Here is a 14,652-nt window from a genome sequence, read left to right as displayed (position 1 = left end):
AAACTAGCTGTTAAAGTTAGCCTTTTCTGTGTCATTCTGAAGGAGGATGTACATTTAATGCATAACAGTAGCCTCAAGCACCTGAAGCCATGGAATTGGGTTATGCTGTTGCATTATCTTGATATAGACGGTGCATTGATGGTGACAAGTTTTGTCCAATGTCTCTGATATTATACGATTTTATCTAAATAATGTATTTTTATCTTCCTGGTCATTGATCATAATAATTTTTTTTATTTTTTATTTTTTAAAAAACGTTATATTATACCTTGCTTTCTCCAAGGTAGCTTATGGTATTAAAATAAACTGAACACTTTTGAAAGAGACAGTAGCCCCATTTTTAGGAACCCCTTCCAAGGCAGCCAGTTACTAAGAAAAAGCCTGCCTGAAAAAGAATATCTTTATCTTCAGTAATGGAGACTGTAAAGGAGATATCCAGTAAAGGAGATTGTGGGAGCAGTCATTTTCTTACCCAACTCTGTTTTACTTATTGCACATTCATGCTTTAGTCTTATTTATTAAAACTGCTTTCTGTTCCTAGTATCTGGTTATGGATTATTATGTTGGTGGAGATCTGCTTACCTTGCTCAGTAAATTTGAAGACCGTCTACCTGAAGAAATGGCTCGATTTTATTTGGCTGAAATGGTGGTAGCAATAGATTCTGTACATCAGCTACATTATGTCCACAGGCAAGTATAATTAGTCAAATATATTCCTCTTTATGAACCAGTCTTTGCTGTTTTAATGTAGACCATATTTATATCTAACATTCATATTTCTTTTCATGGAGGTGAAACCTTAGTACAGTGGTGCCCCGTTTAATGATTATCCGGCTCCACGACGAATCCGCTTAACGATTCGGTTTTTGCTATTTTTGCAGCCGCAAAACGATGTTTAGATAGGAAAAAAACTGCTTTACGATGATCGGTTCCCTGCTTCGGGAACGGATTTTTCGCTTTATGATGATCAAAACAGCTGATCGTCGGGCTTTCAGAATGGCTCCCCACTGTGTAAAATGGCTCCCCGCTGTGTTTCCTCGCTTTACAGGCACCAGAAAATGGCCACCCTATGGAGGATCTTTGCTGGACAATGAGGTATTTGGCCCATTGGAACGCATTAACCGGTTTTTAAGGCATTCTAATGAGCTTTTTACTTTTGCTTGACGATGATTTCGTTCTACAGCGATTTTGCTGGAACGGATTATCGTCATCAAGCGAGGCACCACTGTACTTACAATTAAACAGGAACAGTGTCAGTGTTGCAAAATTGGTTATTGAGCAACAGAGAAAGTTGATTCACCTGACCAGGCAGGGGAGCTTGTCAAAGTTTGATATTTTATCTAAGTATTAAAATGTAAAATGTAGCATCGGTATTTTACATTTATATTTTAAAAGATGCATACGGGAAGTGTGATGTGGAAGTTGTTTATATTTAAGGATACCAGCAGCAAATGGATAAAAATTCTGAATTTATATTTGTTGTGCATAGGATGTAGCACAGTAAATGCATAGCAAGCTATTCCCTAACTTTTTAATAAACATGTTTTGCCTTTTGTCAGGATGCTGTGCAGCTTAGATTCCTGTCTACCATCTGTGGCAAAAACAGTACAAAAAGGCTGTAGTTTTACATGTCACACTGAACTTTGTTGGACTTAATTCTGAGCAAATGTGCAAGACTGCTGTGTAAGACTGGTTGCAGAGAAAGGATTGTGTACTTGTTAAAGTAACCATACTTGTTGAAATTTATATATTTGTAGTAATCTTTAGTGTTTATGACCTGGATAGATGGTGCTTAATATTCCAGCTGTGAATATTTTTTTGTGGTTTCACTATTTCAATTAAGTTCTAGTGTGTTGTTGCTGTTTAGTCATTAAGTCGTCTCAGACTCTTCGTGACCCCATGGACCAAAGCACGCCAGGCCCTCCTGTCTTCCACTGCCTCCCGGAGTTGGGTCAAATTCATGTTGGTAGCTTTGGTGATACTGTCCAACCATCTCATCCTCTGTCATCCCCTTCTTCTCTTGCCTTCACACTTTCCCAACATCTGGGTCTTTTCCAGGGAGTCTTCTCGTCTCATGAGGTGGCCAAAGTATTGGAGCCTCAGTTCAGGATCTGTCCTTCCAGTGAGCACACCTACTGTGCAGGGATGTGCTATTCATTGGTCTTCCGTGTTTAGTTTTATTGTTACTCCTCCTCAAAGTTCTGGAGTTCTAGCTGACAGATACCTGCCTTTTGCTCACCCAGGCCTACGTTCATGGCTGTCTTGAGCCTTGTTTCCTGTTGTTAACATGCAAAAAAGTGGAACTGCCATGGTCCTTTCCGACTGTTATAATCCCAGTGCCCTTTGGGTTTTGCAGAAGGCACCTATAGGCTGTGTAGAGGGCCTGGTGAGTGAATGCAAGTGTGAATCTGTAGGCTGCAACACCACAAATTTTGCCTGGGGAATTCTTGGAGATTTTGGGAATTAGAGTGCAAAAGAAAGAATGCCACATCCCTGCTTGTATTCTTGTAGCTCATAGTTTTGTCCTCTGCAGCATGTATATACAATTTGTGCCATATACCTTATAAATGATTTTCTCCGTTTCTGGCACAATAAGATGTAGCCTATCACAGATCTGAGATGTTACCAGATTTGCTTAAATTAAATTTAAAGTAATAAAAATGAGATGTTTTCAACAGATGTGTGTGCTGATCTGGTTTTGTGTGGTATTGTAGGCTGAAGTGGAAAGATTTGTATAGAGAGGAAAGATTCAGGATGTGTTATAAGACCTTCATGTAAGAGAATCTTCTTTCCTTTATCAACGGAGATTCTTTCATTTTACTGAGACATCCTGAGGCTGAATTTTAGTAAAGGTTGGTCACCATTGCTTTCTTGTCTATAACTTGAATCCTGTTATCACACTTTTTCTAGGGTGCTCCTCATAACTTGGAGCTTTGTGTTCTGCATGCCTTATAAATATAGCTTGTATTAACTACAAGCCAGATGATCCACATTCTGCCTTATGTCATTCTGGCCTAAATCCAACATGATGCTGGCACGACATGACCAATGCAAGAAAACTTCTTTACTGTTCCATTTTTCCTGCATTCCCAGTTACTCCTCACAATTTGGCTTTCTGAAGCAGGTTTTGGGGGGCACAGGAAGCTGCAGTGGGAAGATGAGATCCTCTTCTGATGTTTTTGTTTGTCTACCAATGGAATACCATTGCTGGACCATGCAGAGTCCTCAGATATTCTTAAGCTATAGTACAGCTGTATATTTGTTAGAGCTGTATGCTTGAATTCCAGACTCACTACGTCTGTAGTGATACACTGACCATTTCCTTTATAACACGCATGGTTGTAGTACAGGTTTGGTGGTTAATTCCTTTTCATAAAAGAAGAAAACATTTTTTTTTCTGTTCAGTGGAACTGTCATGCCAGAAAACAAAAAGGAACATGTCATCAGATCAAATGTTCTTAGAGGAGTTTAAAGCACTGGTGTATTTTGTCAGAAAACTTGATTGCTACTGAACCATTTACAACAATTAAAAAATAGTCTAATTTTTAAAGAAACATTGTGCTCTGATTTGTGGCTTCAGCCAAAGCTGTTTGAATGTTTTGTCAATAATAATTCTGAGATTTGTGGTTAGCACTTCCTGCTTGGGAGAAAGACGGGGAAGAAGGCAGGTTTGTTTGAAGTACAGGATAATGAGGTCAGCATTGATTAAAGGGGAGTAGTGATTATGTGTTATATTTCCCAGTAGCAGACATTTCAGAGCAGATGAAAATCAGATGTCTCTGTATTTAGTGCCTACAAAAAGAGATGGAAAATGGAAGCAAACCTAAAATATGGCAGGGATGGATGATTAAGAATGAAGGAGCAGATCTTCTCACAGTTATGCAAAAATGCAGGAATGGAACCAACAGCTAGAAGCTACAGGGAAGCAGATACCAGCTAAATGCAAGGAGTTGATGGATATTCGTGTGAGGTTTATGTCAGTGTTTTTTTCAGTGGTGTAATACCATGAATGAGGTAGAAGGAATGTTTGAAAAAGCAAAGAAAACATAGCAAGACACAGTAATCATCCCAAAGAGGCCCAATGGTGGTGCTTGGTGCAGCACAGAATGAAACAGAAAAGAGAGGGAATGCAGGGTACATATAGAAGACTGACCTTCAGTTTGTATATTCATTGTCAAGGTTACTGTGGTAGCTACAGCTGAAAATATTTGAGACTTTCCATATTTGAACCATCTTTTTATGACTGTACTCCCGATGCAGGACGTTCTGTAATACTTTCCATCTTCAAGTGGTTTAGCACGCCAGAGTTAGATTAGCTGCTAGTTAAATTAGATGTTTGCAGGAATGCTTCTTGTCTTGCTCATACTCCCTTCATGACAGATTCCCATGTCTTTCCTGTATTTGTGGCTTTGCCAGTGTGACTGACTTGCTTGTTTCATAAATTGTCTCCTTATGTCCAGCATGACAGGTTTTATCACTTGCATTGCAGTTAACACAAACCATGCTTGTAGGGCATAGGTTCTTTGGAAAAATTAAAAACTGCAAAAGCAGTTTATTTTACCTGTCACTGAAAAGTGGTCCTTTCTCTTTTACTTTATTAGTAGCTATAATAGAAAAAGGAGAGGGAGAAACACATCAGAGTGCCAGCAGTACTGTATTGTTTTGTAAAGGGAGAACCCTGGGAGCAGTCATCTTCTGGAGGAGGATTTAAGGAGATACCAACTAAGTATGGAAATATCAAGACTTTTCCATTAGATAGTTGCTGCCTGAATGTTGTGGCAGCCTTGTATAGCTTGAGTTGCATTTGCTATTTTTGTGGATCTGGAAGTTTGCTCTCAGCATGCTTTTAAATGGTCCTTAGTGTTCATTTTGCTCATGTTGTGCATCGTGTTGAACTAACATGAACTGAAATAAACAATTAGCTTTGTTAACTTCTAGCCTTCATCTTATATAACACTTGGTTCATTCATTCATTTGGTCAGAATTGCTATGGATCACTAGTAAGGGTAAAAAAACCCAGACTCTTAGGCTGACTTTCAAGGAAAAATGCAAATGACTTGAAACAATTGAGTGATACTAAGAAAGATGCAACCACCAGAATATAGAAATACCTAATAAATCATTATGACTTAAAATTGTTAGCAGTTTACTAAAGTTCTTTTTGTTAAGAAAGCCACACAAAACAAATGAGTCTTTATGGCTTTTCTGAATATCTGTGGGGATACAAGCCTACAGACTACATCGGCTTCATTGCTGAGAAGCTTACACATGGGGCAACTACTTACACACAGGCTTCTGTGCTAATGACTGAGCTATAAGAGTGTACAGTGTAGTAGCTTGGTCATCAGTACAGAGAAATAAATTAATGTCAGTAGTAGGGACAAGAATGTTACCCCATGATTTGTCATGTTCCTTGAGGGGGGGCCTCAGTTTTTCACCAATATTCTGCATGCTGTAGAAATAAATGAATTGTGTTCCAGATCTACAAATCTTTAGTTATACTGTTGAAACCATACTTCTAGGGATTATATATTTACTGTTTTTATTATTGTATAATCCTGGTGGCACGCACAGTGGATTTAGTAGTACCTGTATATGATTAAAACATATAGTCTTTTGGATTGCCCTACAAATGAAAAGCATTTTCCCCCACCAAATTATTAAAAACATAGCTAGTCAAATTATCATAGGGCTTTAATTGTGTTCCCATGTGACGAATGCTAATTCTGTTTTTGAAGGTTCAACTAGAAGTGTTGGGTGAATATGTGTAGATTACATTCTTCCTGTTTTGTTCTAGGCAGGGTTTGTAACCATGTATTAATAATAAAATAGTTAACTTAGGTTTTTAACCCACATGTGGCAGATAGTTAAATTAATCAAAATATAAAATAATTCTGCAACAGTCAAGTACTTTTTTTTACTTTTTGACCATGCTTAACAGTGCAAATTATTCTTTTGCCTCTGGTTACTTTAGTTCTCATTTCCAATGAAGTATCACTGTTAAATGATAATATTAATCAAGCTAAATCATAGTCATTTTCAAAAAGTAAGGTTCAACTGCTGGAAAGGAAGGTCACATAATACTTTCTTCTTCTGTCACTACACTTGCTGTTTTCACATCTACAGTGACATCTGTAGGTAAAAAAAATACAGAGTTCTTGTATCTCTTGGCCTAGTATCTTTTCTCCAGAAGGGAGAACGCTAGGTTTGAGCAGCAGACAACAAGAGCCACTTTACATGTAGCTCTTTATTGCTGTTATGTGTCTTTCTTTGTTGTTAAGTGCCATTCCTGTGAATTAATGTCCTCCAGATGGTCCAGTATTAACAGCCTGCTCAGATCTTGCAGGCTCAGAATTGTGGCATCCATTATTGACTCCATCTCTAGTTGCTCTTCTGAGTCCCAGCCTTTTACTAGTTTCTTGGTCTCAAATCCCAGTTGGATTGATGATTGAATCAAGGTGTAGAAAATATTTAACTATTTCAATTTCTTCATTATCAAGATTATTATTTAAATTTTTTGTAGTTATGGTTTTTATGTTCTTAATATTCAACTACTGTTGTACCTTCACCTTTATTAAAAATCATTTCAAGTTATTGCTGCTTTCTGTCTGCAATGTGGTATCATCTCCATATCTGAAATTATTGGTGTTTCTTCCACCAGTTTTCACTGCTATTTTGTCTGTAACTAATCCAGCTTTTTGCATGTGACATTCTGCTTATAGACTAAATAAAAAGGTAAAACAAACCCTTATCTGACACCAGAAGAGGAATTCATTGTATTTCTCTGCATTGTCCTCAAAAGTAGCCCCTTGTCCAAAGTATACAGGTATACAAAGTATACATCAGAATAATAAAATGTGCCACACTTTCATGATCTGCACAATCAAAGGCTTTGTAGCAATCTATAAAGTACAAACTGATTTTCTTATTAAAGTATTTGTGATTGGACTGTCTTGAGCATTTCCAGTCTGTAGGCTTTCCATGACTGTTATTGTTAATTTTTGGTCAGACTGTGCATTATGATTCCTAAATAATTATGCTACTTCTCGCCTCACTTTGAGCATGTCCATGCTGGCCCTTTTCATGGAGGCTGGTGTGGTCTAAAATGTGTCAGTTGGGTTCGGAGGGAGGAGCAATATGCAATTTGGTGCCATTCTCACATTCAGATGGTGCATCAATGTCAAGCAACACTCTAGCTCCTTCCCCCTTTGTAACCTGCACTTCACACAGAGCCAAACTTCCCCTCCCTCCTCCCTCTCACACACAAAACTCTCTCTCTCTCTCTCTCTCTCTCTCTTTCTCTCTCTCTCTCTCTCACACACACATACACATACACACACAGAGAGAGGGGGGGGGAGATTTGCCTTTAATGGCCACTGGTCCCATCACCTCCTGGCAAATAGAAGGGGAAGATACGGAGGCATTGATAGATTTTACTTTCTTGGAGTCCATGATCACTGCAGATGGTGACAGCAGTCATGAAATTAAAAGATGCCTGCTTCTTGGGAGGAAAGCAATGAAATACCTAGACAGCATCTTAAAAAGCGGAGACATCACCCTGCCGACAAAGGTCCGCATATTCATCGTTTTTCCAATTACAATGTATGGAAGTGAGAGCTGGACCATAAAGAAGGCTGACCGCCAAAGAATGGATGCTTTTGTATTGTGGTGCTGGAGGAGGCTCTTGAGAGTCCCCTGGACTGCAAGGAGATCAAATATATCCATTCTGAAGTAAATCAAGCCTGAGTGCTCACTGGAAGGAGAGATCCTGAAGCTGAGGCTCCAATACTTTGGCCATCTCATGAGAAGAGAAGACTCCCTGGAAAATACTCTGATGTTGGGAAAGTTTGAAGGCAAGAGGAGAAGGGGATGACAGTGTAATCGAAGCAACCTACATGAATTTGACCCAACTCTGGGAGGCAGTGGAAGACAGGAGGGTCTGGCGTGCTCTGGCCCATGGGGTCAAGAAGAGTCGGACACGACTTAATGACTAAACAACAACAACAAACAAAAGAGTTTTACCCATTCCACAGAAAAGCAGTGACATAGCTCTGCTCGGAGCAAGGGCTGATTGGAGAGCCTCTTCATCTGGTCCCACCAGCAGCCTGGCTGCCACCAATCTTGGCTCTCAGAGCTAAGGGGGTGGAAATCCTCTTGCATTGGCTCAACTCCTTGAGTGAGAGCATTCAATGTGACTGAAGGAGCTGAGGCTTCAGAAAGGAAACAGAGAAGTTTATAATGGTACCTGAGGAGGAAGAGAAGAGGCACTGTATTTTTCCATGTATATGACCCCCCAATGTAAAAGACGACCCCCTAATTTTGACCCTTGCCGGGTGTTGAAGAGCAGGTAATTAGCAGCTGCTCCTCCACCTCTGTCTCCTGCTGCTGCTGTCTCCGCTGCCCGCTCTGTTGCCTCCTCCAGCACAACTGCTGGGGCTCCCCTCCAGCTCATGTCATTGGCACCTTGTCCCCTGCTCGAAGGGAGAGTTGGAGGAAGCGATGTAGTGGCAACAGTCAATGAGCGGCAGCAAGAGGCACCTGAGCGCATGCAAGTGCTCCTTTGCCTCCGTCTCCGCCTCGTGCTGCTGCTGCTGCCTCCACCGCTGGAGGGGACAAGGCGGCGACATGAGCTCTGAAGGAGGCAATTGGGCAGTGGCGGCAGCAGATAATTTGCAACAGCAAGAGGTGCCCGAGTGCACATGACTGCTCCTTTGCCTCTGCCTCCTTCCATGTATAAAACAACCCTCAACGTTTCCTCTAATTATTTTAGGAAAAAGTGTTGTTTTATACATGGAAAAATACGGTATGTTGGCAGGCAGGGAGGAGTGGTCAGACATGGCTGCCAAAGTGGAGAATCACTGCAGACATTTTGAAAGACTGTTTCAAGCTATTCCTTCATGGGCGTCCCTGTCTTTTATGGCTCAGGCAAATCCAACTTGGTAAACCCTCTCACCTGATCAGCATCAGGTCATGGCTCAGGGTTGTCACTGGAGTTAATGCCACACCCAGCGCCATTTTGGTGCAAGTTACACATACACACGGGCTAAACAAAGAGCTAATTTAGATCATACTGAGTTGTGCCAAAAAGAATTAATGCCCTAGTTCTGTGTCAGAAAGGTATGGGACAACTCTTAAAGGGAAAAGATGGTTTGTTCTCAGTGGAAACACAAGCAGACAAGATCACTTTTTCCATCCCGAATGGTGACATCAGTAATCCATATACTATAACTTTATGCCAGTGTAAACTGGCTCTGTGACAATCCCACACTTCTGAGTTCCAGTCCAATTTAGTTTACAAAGTATTAGTGTTTAAATTTTCTATTTCTTCTCTTATGGTTTGAAGCTTGGCTTGAGTTGTACTTCTCAAATTCCATGTTACAGTTATATGTACAGTTATATTTCTTTTTGCTCTGTATGCATCAGCAATGATATATCCTTTAAGCTTTAATCCAACTGCTTCATTAGCCACAGTGTAATTCATAATTATCCTTCACTCTTTTTGGAGCTGATTTGAGTGTATCCTGACCTCAGCATCTCATCTTTTACCACTAGTACTTGTTCATTTTGATTGTCTCATCATAGTATAAAATTTTTCAAAGTATAAATTTTTCAGAAGTCATTTTGCCTTCTGTGCAGTACTAACCAGAATTAGCTTGAGTGTCACTGGTGTGTGTGAAAAATCCTCTTCCAGTGTCACATTCCTGTACTACTCAGGAATTGTCCTTCAAAATTTTCATTGCTCTCATCACTATTGGAACTATTAATTACCCTCTGTTGACATGACTGCTAATTCCTGAAAAGGATAAATGCATCTTAGTCTGGTGTCTCAGTATTGTCCATTCCACCTTGGGTGATGCTGCTTGGAGTCTAGACTCATAATGGAATCAACTGTCCAGACAGTATTGCTGTGAGCTTCCTAGCCACTTGTGGCTGTGAGTGGTCTGGATTACAACCTGTCAGATTACTTTTAATTTTAGAAGACACTGTAAGCCATCTGGAGCAAGAATTGGTCAACCAAGAGTTTTGCTTACCTCGGCTCGTAACTGCAGCAAAGAAGAGCTGTCATTTTTCAGATATCAATCTATATTTGGACATTTTCTTATAGGGAGCTAAACTGCAGGAAGCAGGAAAGGATGAAACAGCCTCATCTCACATTATTATTTCCACTTTTAGGTAGAAGACCAGAAGCTGGTTTTCATTAAAATCAGTCAGGGTAACAAAGTTACACAACAGACAGTTCAGTGTCAGTTGCATCTAACATAAATTGCTCTGAGTGTCACTTCCTAGCCTTTATTTATCTAGCTTCCCTGCACTCAGCCCTCTGAGAACCATAAACACTTTCATATGAATCTTGCTTTTCTCCTTTGCTTCCTGTTATGCCTGGAATGTCCTTCCATATTCTAATGTAGAGGTTTTATGTTTTTTTTAAAACCTTCCATAAAGCACACCTTTTCATGAAGTTTTTGGCACAATCCTTTTGTTTTCTTTCCCTAGTGAGACAAAGCTTGAGTATGTGTTACTGAAATATTTGCATATTCTTCTCCTGATACTCTTTTCCTTTATTGTCTCTCTTCTGTGTCTGTATTACAAATGCCTTGGGATAGGGATATCTGTTGCAGATATCTTTTTATCTGTTGCAGGAGCTTGGAGGTTGCTAAATAAATAAGTAGGAAAAGATGGACATAATTATATTTTTACTACAAGCCAAGTATCAGAAACAGATAAAGAGGTAAATTATTTTGAATTGAAATAACAGGTTCAAACTAGAAAGCAAAGTTAAATTATTTTAATACAATGACTTTGTTGCCTCATAATGTAGCAAAACTTAGATGTAGAGAATTTTAGTGATGAGCAATTTTGATTCCGTGTGAGCTTTCTGCAACTGCTTTGCTATAGCAATATAATTACGCCTTTCTATTTGACCTAATAAAAGTAGCACCACAACAGATTTTGAAATTTGTTTTACGGCCAGCATGGTTTCACATGCATTGTAACTGACTGTTTATTTTTAGTATTTATTAACATTATTCTGGAGCAAAGCACAGAAATCTTAGAATTTCTGATGAAATGATACTGGTACGAAAGAATGAAGAAGCCTACACAATTAAGATAAAATTAACCAAAAACAAAATGGAATAATACTTTTAGTACAGCTATTTTTAACCTTAAGATCGGATGGGTTGGAGGCAAGCTTTATGTTCTTCATGAATCATAACCACATGGAGTATTGTGTCTGTGCCTCTAGCACCTATTAAAAATAAGTTATCAAGAGGTTTATCTATGAGATCTTCTGTGTCACCAATTAATTTTATGCCAATTAATGTAAAATTGTTCTTTTCTTTTAAATGGGACAAACACTTCATTTTTTGCTTATGTGTATTTTCTTCCTCTTTTTTCTACTGTCTGTGTCCCCCACTCACCTCTCTATCTCAAGGCCTGTTGTTAATGCTTAGATAAATTTACTGTCTTTTCATAGTAAAATCATAGTACTTTCATGTTCTTAATTAGTTTCTTTCTCATAAATCACCGTTAAGACACTTTTGTTTCTTCTGAGAAGACTCACTTTTCATCCTTGCCTTAGTGATAAACGTTGTGGTATGCCTTGTTTCTGTCTTGAAATGCATATAAAATTAATTGATATATTATTCATTATATTTTTCCAGTTCTGTTTCCAATATGATTTTCGCACACACTGTTCTTTTGGAGTACACATAAGCATACAACTGTTCCAAAGAGTTATTGTATACACATTCAAGAGATTCCTAACTGCCATGCACATACCCCTTCCCATCTCTCTTATACCCACAAAAAACATACTTGCACCTGGCACCAACATTTGGGCAGTATGCTGACAGTTATTCAGAATGTCTCTGTAGTTAGTATGTGAGCATTCCATAATAACAGCTGAGCTAGTAGGGTTGGGAAGGCTCAGTTTCAGTATATTGAAGGTGGTACTCTTGTAGCCCTCACTGGTGAAGGTTTTAAAGCTGTAACCTATATTTATCTTAGTCCAGTTCTTTCCTCCCACCACACTTGTAGAATTTGTCGCAAGGAGAGGAAGTAAATTTGTAAAATGCTGCTGTTCTCCAAATATGTGTTTAATTTGTAAAATGCTGCTATTCTCCAAATATGTGTTTAATTAATAATTCTTTATTACAGTAACTGGTTAAGAAAGTTTGCAAAACAGTAATTGCAGCTCTGAGAATAGATATATGTATCTCTGAAATTGGGAAATTCATAAGAATTTTCGGTGTTCAGACAGAAGCTCTTCATAGATTTTTTAAAAAAGGTTTCAGGTACCTTTGCTCATTTTGATTGATTAAGGGGTCTATGTTCTGGCTCCTATATTCAAAAGAACAAATAGGAAGGTGTTTTTTCCCCTCCTCGGCTCGTAAAAGCACTAATAATTGTTCTGGATGGTTAAAATAGTGGCATCTTTTCTACTCACTGTAGATGTGAGGTTCTGTTAAAACGTTAATGTTGCCCAGGATGAATTAAATATTGATGCATCTGCTTTTGTGGGTGCATTTGAAATGGCTGAGTAGGTGTCATGCTGTTGATGTCAAAGGTACACAGTGTATTCACATACAGCTGATCTTTTGTCCAATTGTGGATTGATGGAGTAATGCTTTCCTTCCATTGTTATTCACAGCCACAATGTTCTGGGAAGTGACATTTTTGTATTACAACTCCTAGTATCCCCCAGCCAGTGTGGTTAGTTTTACTGCTACCTGAAAGTTCTTGCACCTGTGGGCCGAAGAAGAAACTTCTTTAAGCTTCATGTTTTCTTGATAGACCTGATAACATTTTATATTTCTGCTACACAGTTCAGTTGTGGTCATTTTAAGAGATTTCTAGAAGTGCTGATGTTGATGACAGTTTTCTAACTTTCTTGAGTGGTATCATCTGCATATCTGAGATTGTTGATATTTCTTCCGGCAATCTTAATTCCGGCTTGGGATTTCTCCAGTCCAGCCTTCTGCATGATGTATTCTGCATATAAGTTAAATAAGACGGGGGACAATATACAGCCTTGTCGTACTCCTTTCCCAATTTTGAACCAATCAGTTGTTCCATATCCAGTTCTAACTGTTGCTTCCTGTCCTACATATAGGTTTCTCAGGAGATAGACAAGGTGGTCAGGCACTCCCATTTATTTAAGGACTTGCCATAGTTTGCTGTGGTCCACACAGTCAAAGGCTTTTGCATAATCAATGAAGCAGAAGTAGATGTTTTTCTGGAACTCTTTGGCTTTCTCCATAATCCAGCGCATGTTAGCAATTTGGTCTCGAGTTCCTCTGCCCCTTCGGAATCCAGCTTGTACTTCTGGGAGTTCTCGGTCCACATACTGCTGAAGACTACCTTGTAGGATTTTGAGCATAACCTTGAGCATAACAAGATATATTGTACAGTAGTTGTATTTGCATAATAGTTTAGTTTTAAAGAGCTCTTGTGTCTCTGCATGATGAGCTACCTTGGAAAAAGAGCCATTTAAGTAAAGTGTGTTAGCTGCCTTGAAAGCAGCCAAAGAATAGTAGTAGTTAAGGAGAGGAAATAGAATTGCTGCAAGGTCTATCTGATTACTGGCAAGCAAGTGCTTCTAATTTTATAGGTAGCAGATACTTCCCCTGGGTAGTGTTTAATTCACAAAAGCCAAAAAAGGGGGTGGGATGTGCTTGAGTGTTCTTGGCGGAATCCTATTGGTGTTTGTGTAAGGTTTGTGTAACTTTCCATGGCCACTTGTGTCTAATTGACAAGTGATGGGGTTTATCATGGTTGTTCAGTCAGGTGTGTAATCAGGAATGTGATTGGACAGTTTGTCATGGCTAGCTGTGCAGATCTTACACATATACCAGTGAGGAATCTTATTTCTATGTGTGCTGTGTTGCTATATGTTTCAGTATTTTTCTTATTCAATACCTACTAGCTATTGCTGGCTACTGCTTTTAAAAGCAGTTAATTGAGAACAGCCATCTGTGCTTTGTTGTTGTTGTGAGAAAGGCCATACCTCACTCCACACTACATAGTTAATTAGCACAAAATGGTTTCAGCTGAAGAGAAAGGAGGAGTAAGTTACTCTCAAGTTATACTCAAGTTACTCTTGAGAAGTTATTTTCTTCTTTTGAGAAGGTACAGGTCAATCATTTCTCATATAAACAGGCCAGGAGAGGGAAGACACATTTGACTCTCCTGGAACTAGGACTAGGAAAATCACCAGGAAAATCTGGGCAGTGTGTGTCGCTCATGTGGGCTTCTCTGACCCAGCCTAATCTTGACACAAATGCTACAAAAATCATAGCCACATGTGCAGGCCAGGCTTCTCTGCTTAAATAATCTTAAATATTCTTTCAAAATGGGAGCTACAGTCTCAAGTCAGAGATATAGATTTCAGGTTCCATCTTAGGTGGTGTCAATTGGAATGTCTATCCCAATCCTCTTAGCAAAAAGGCTGCCAGTAATTCAGCCTCTTGACACCCCCCCTTCTTGCCCAATTTTGAAGCACATGGTTGAAAATCAGAATTGATAGTGTCCATGTGTGGCAGAAGCTCTTTTGTTCTAACTTTTCAATGCCCACATGTTCAGAGCAGTAGAACCCATTATAGAGGGAGGCAGGGCTGGCTTCTTCCATCTGTGTGTGTTCAGTATTTACAA

The 14,652-nt window shown here is 39.2% G+C and overlaps 1 protein-coding gene across 17 annotated transcripts in view; it reads left to right on the top strand.

Moving 5' to 3' along the window:
• CDC42BPA (CDC42 binding protein kinase alpha) overlaps positions 1–14,652 on the top strand; it is a 202,429-nt gene that overhangs the window by 74,650 nt on the left and 113,127 nt on the right. For all 17 annotated transcript variants that reach the window (XR_013540370.1, XM_078383006.1, XM_078383008.1 and 14 more), the window contains exon 5: positions 542–690. Coding sequence is in view for 16 of the 17 variants with exons in the window: in XM_078383006.1 (XP_078239132.1) it covers positions 542–690 (149 nt within the window). In the remaining variant the exon portion in view is untranslated. The remainder of the gene's footprint in view (positions 1–541; positions 691–14,652) is intronic.

Source organism: Pogona vitticeps, chromosome 1 (assembly GCF_051106095.1).
Source record: "Pogona vitticeps strain Pit_001003342236 chromosome 1, PviZW2.1, whole genome shotgun sequence".
In the NCBI taxonomy this organism is placed as follows: Eukaryota; Metazoa; Chordata; class Lepidosauria; order Squamata; family Agamidae; genus Pogona; species Pogona vitticeps.
The sequence above is the reverse complement of the archived record's forward strand: the minus strand, read 5'-3'. Positions and strand labels throughout refer to the sequence as shown.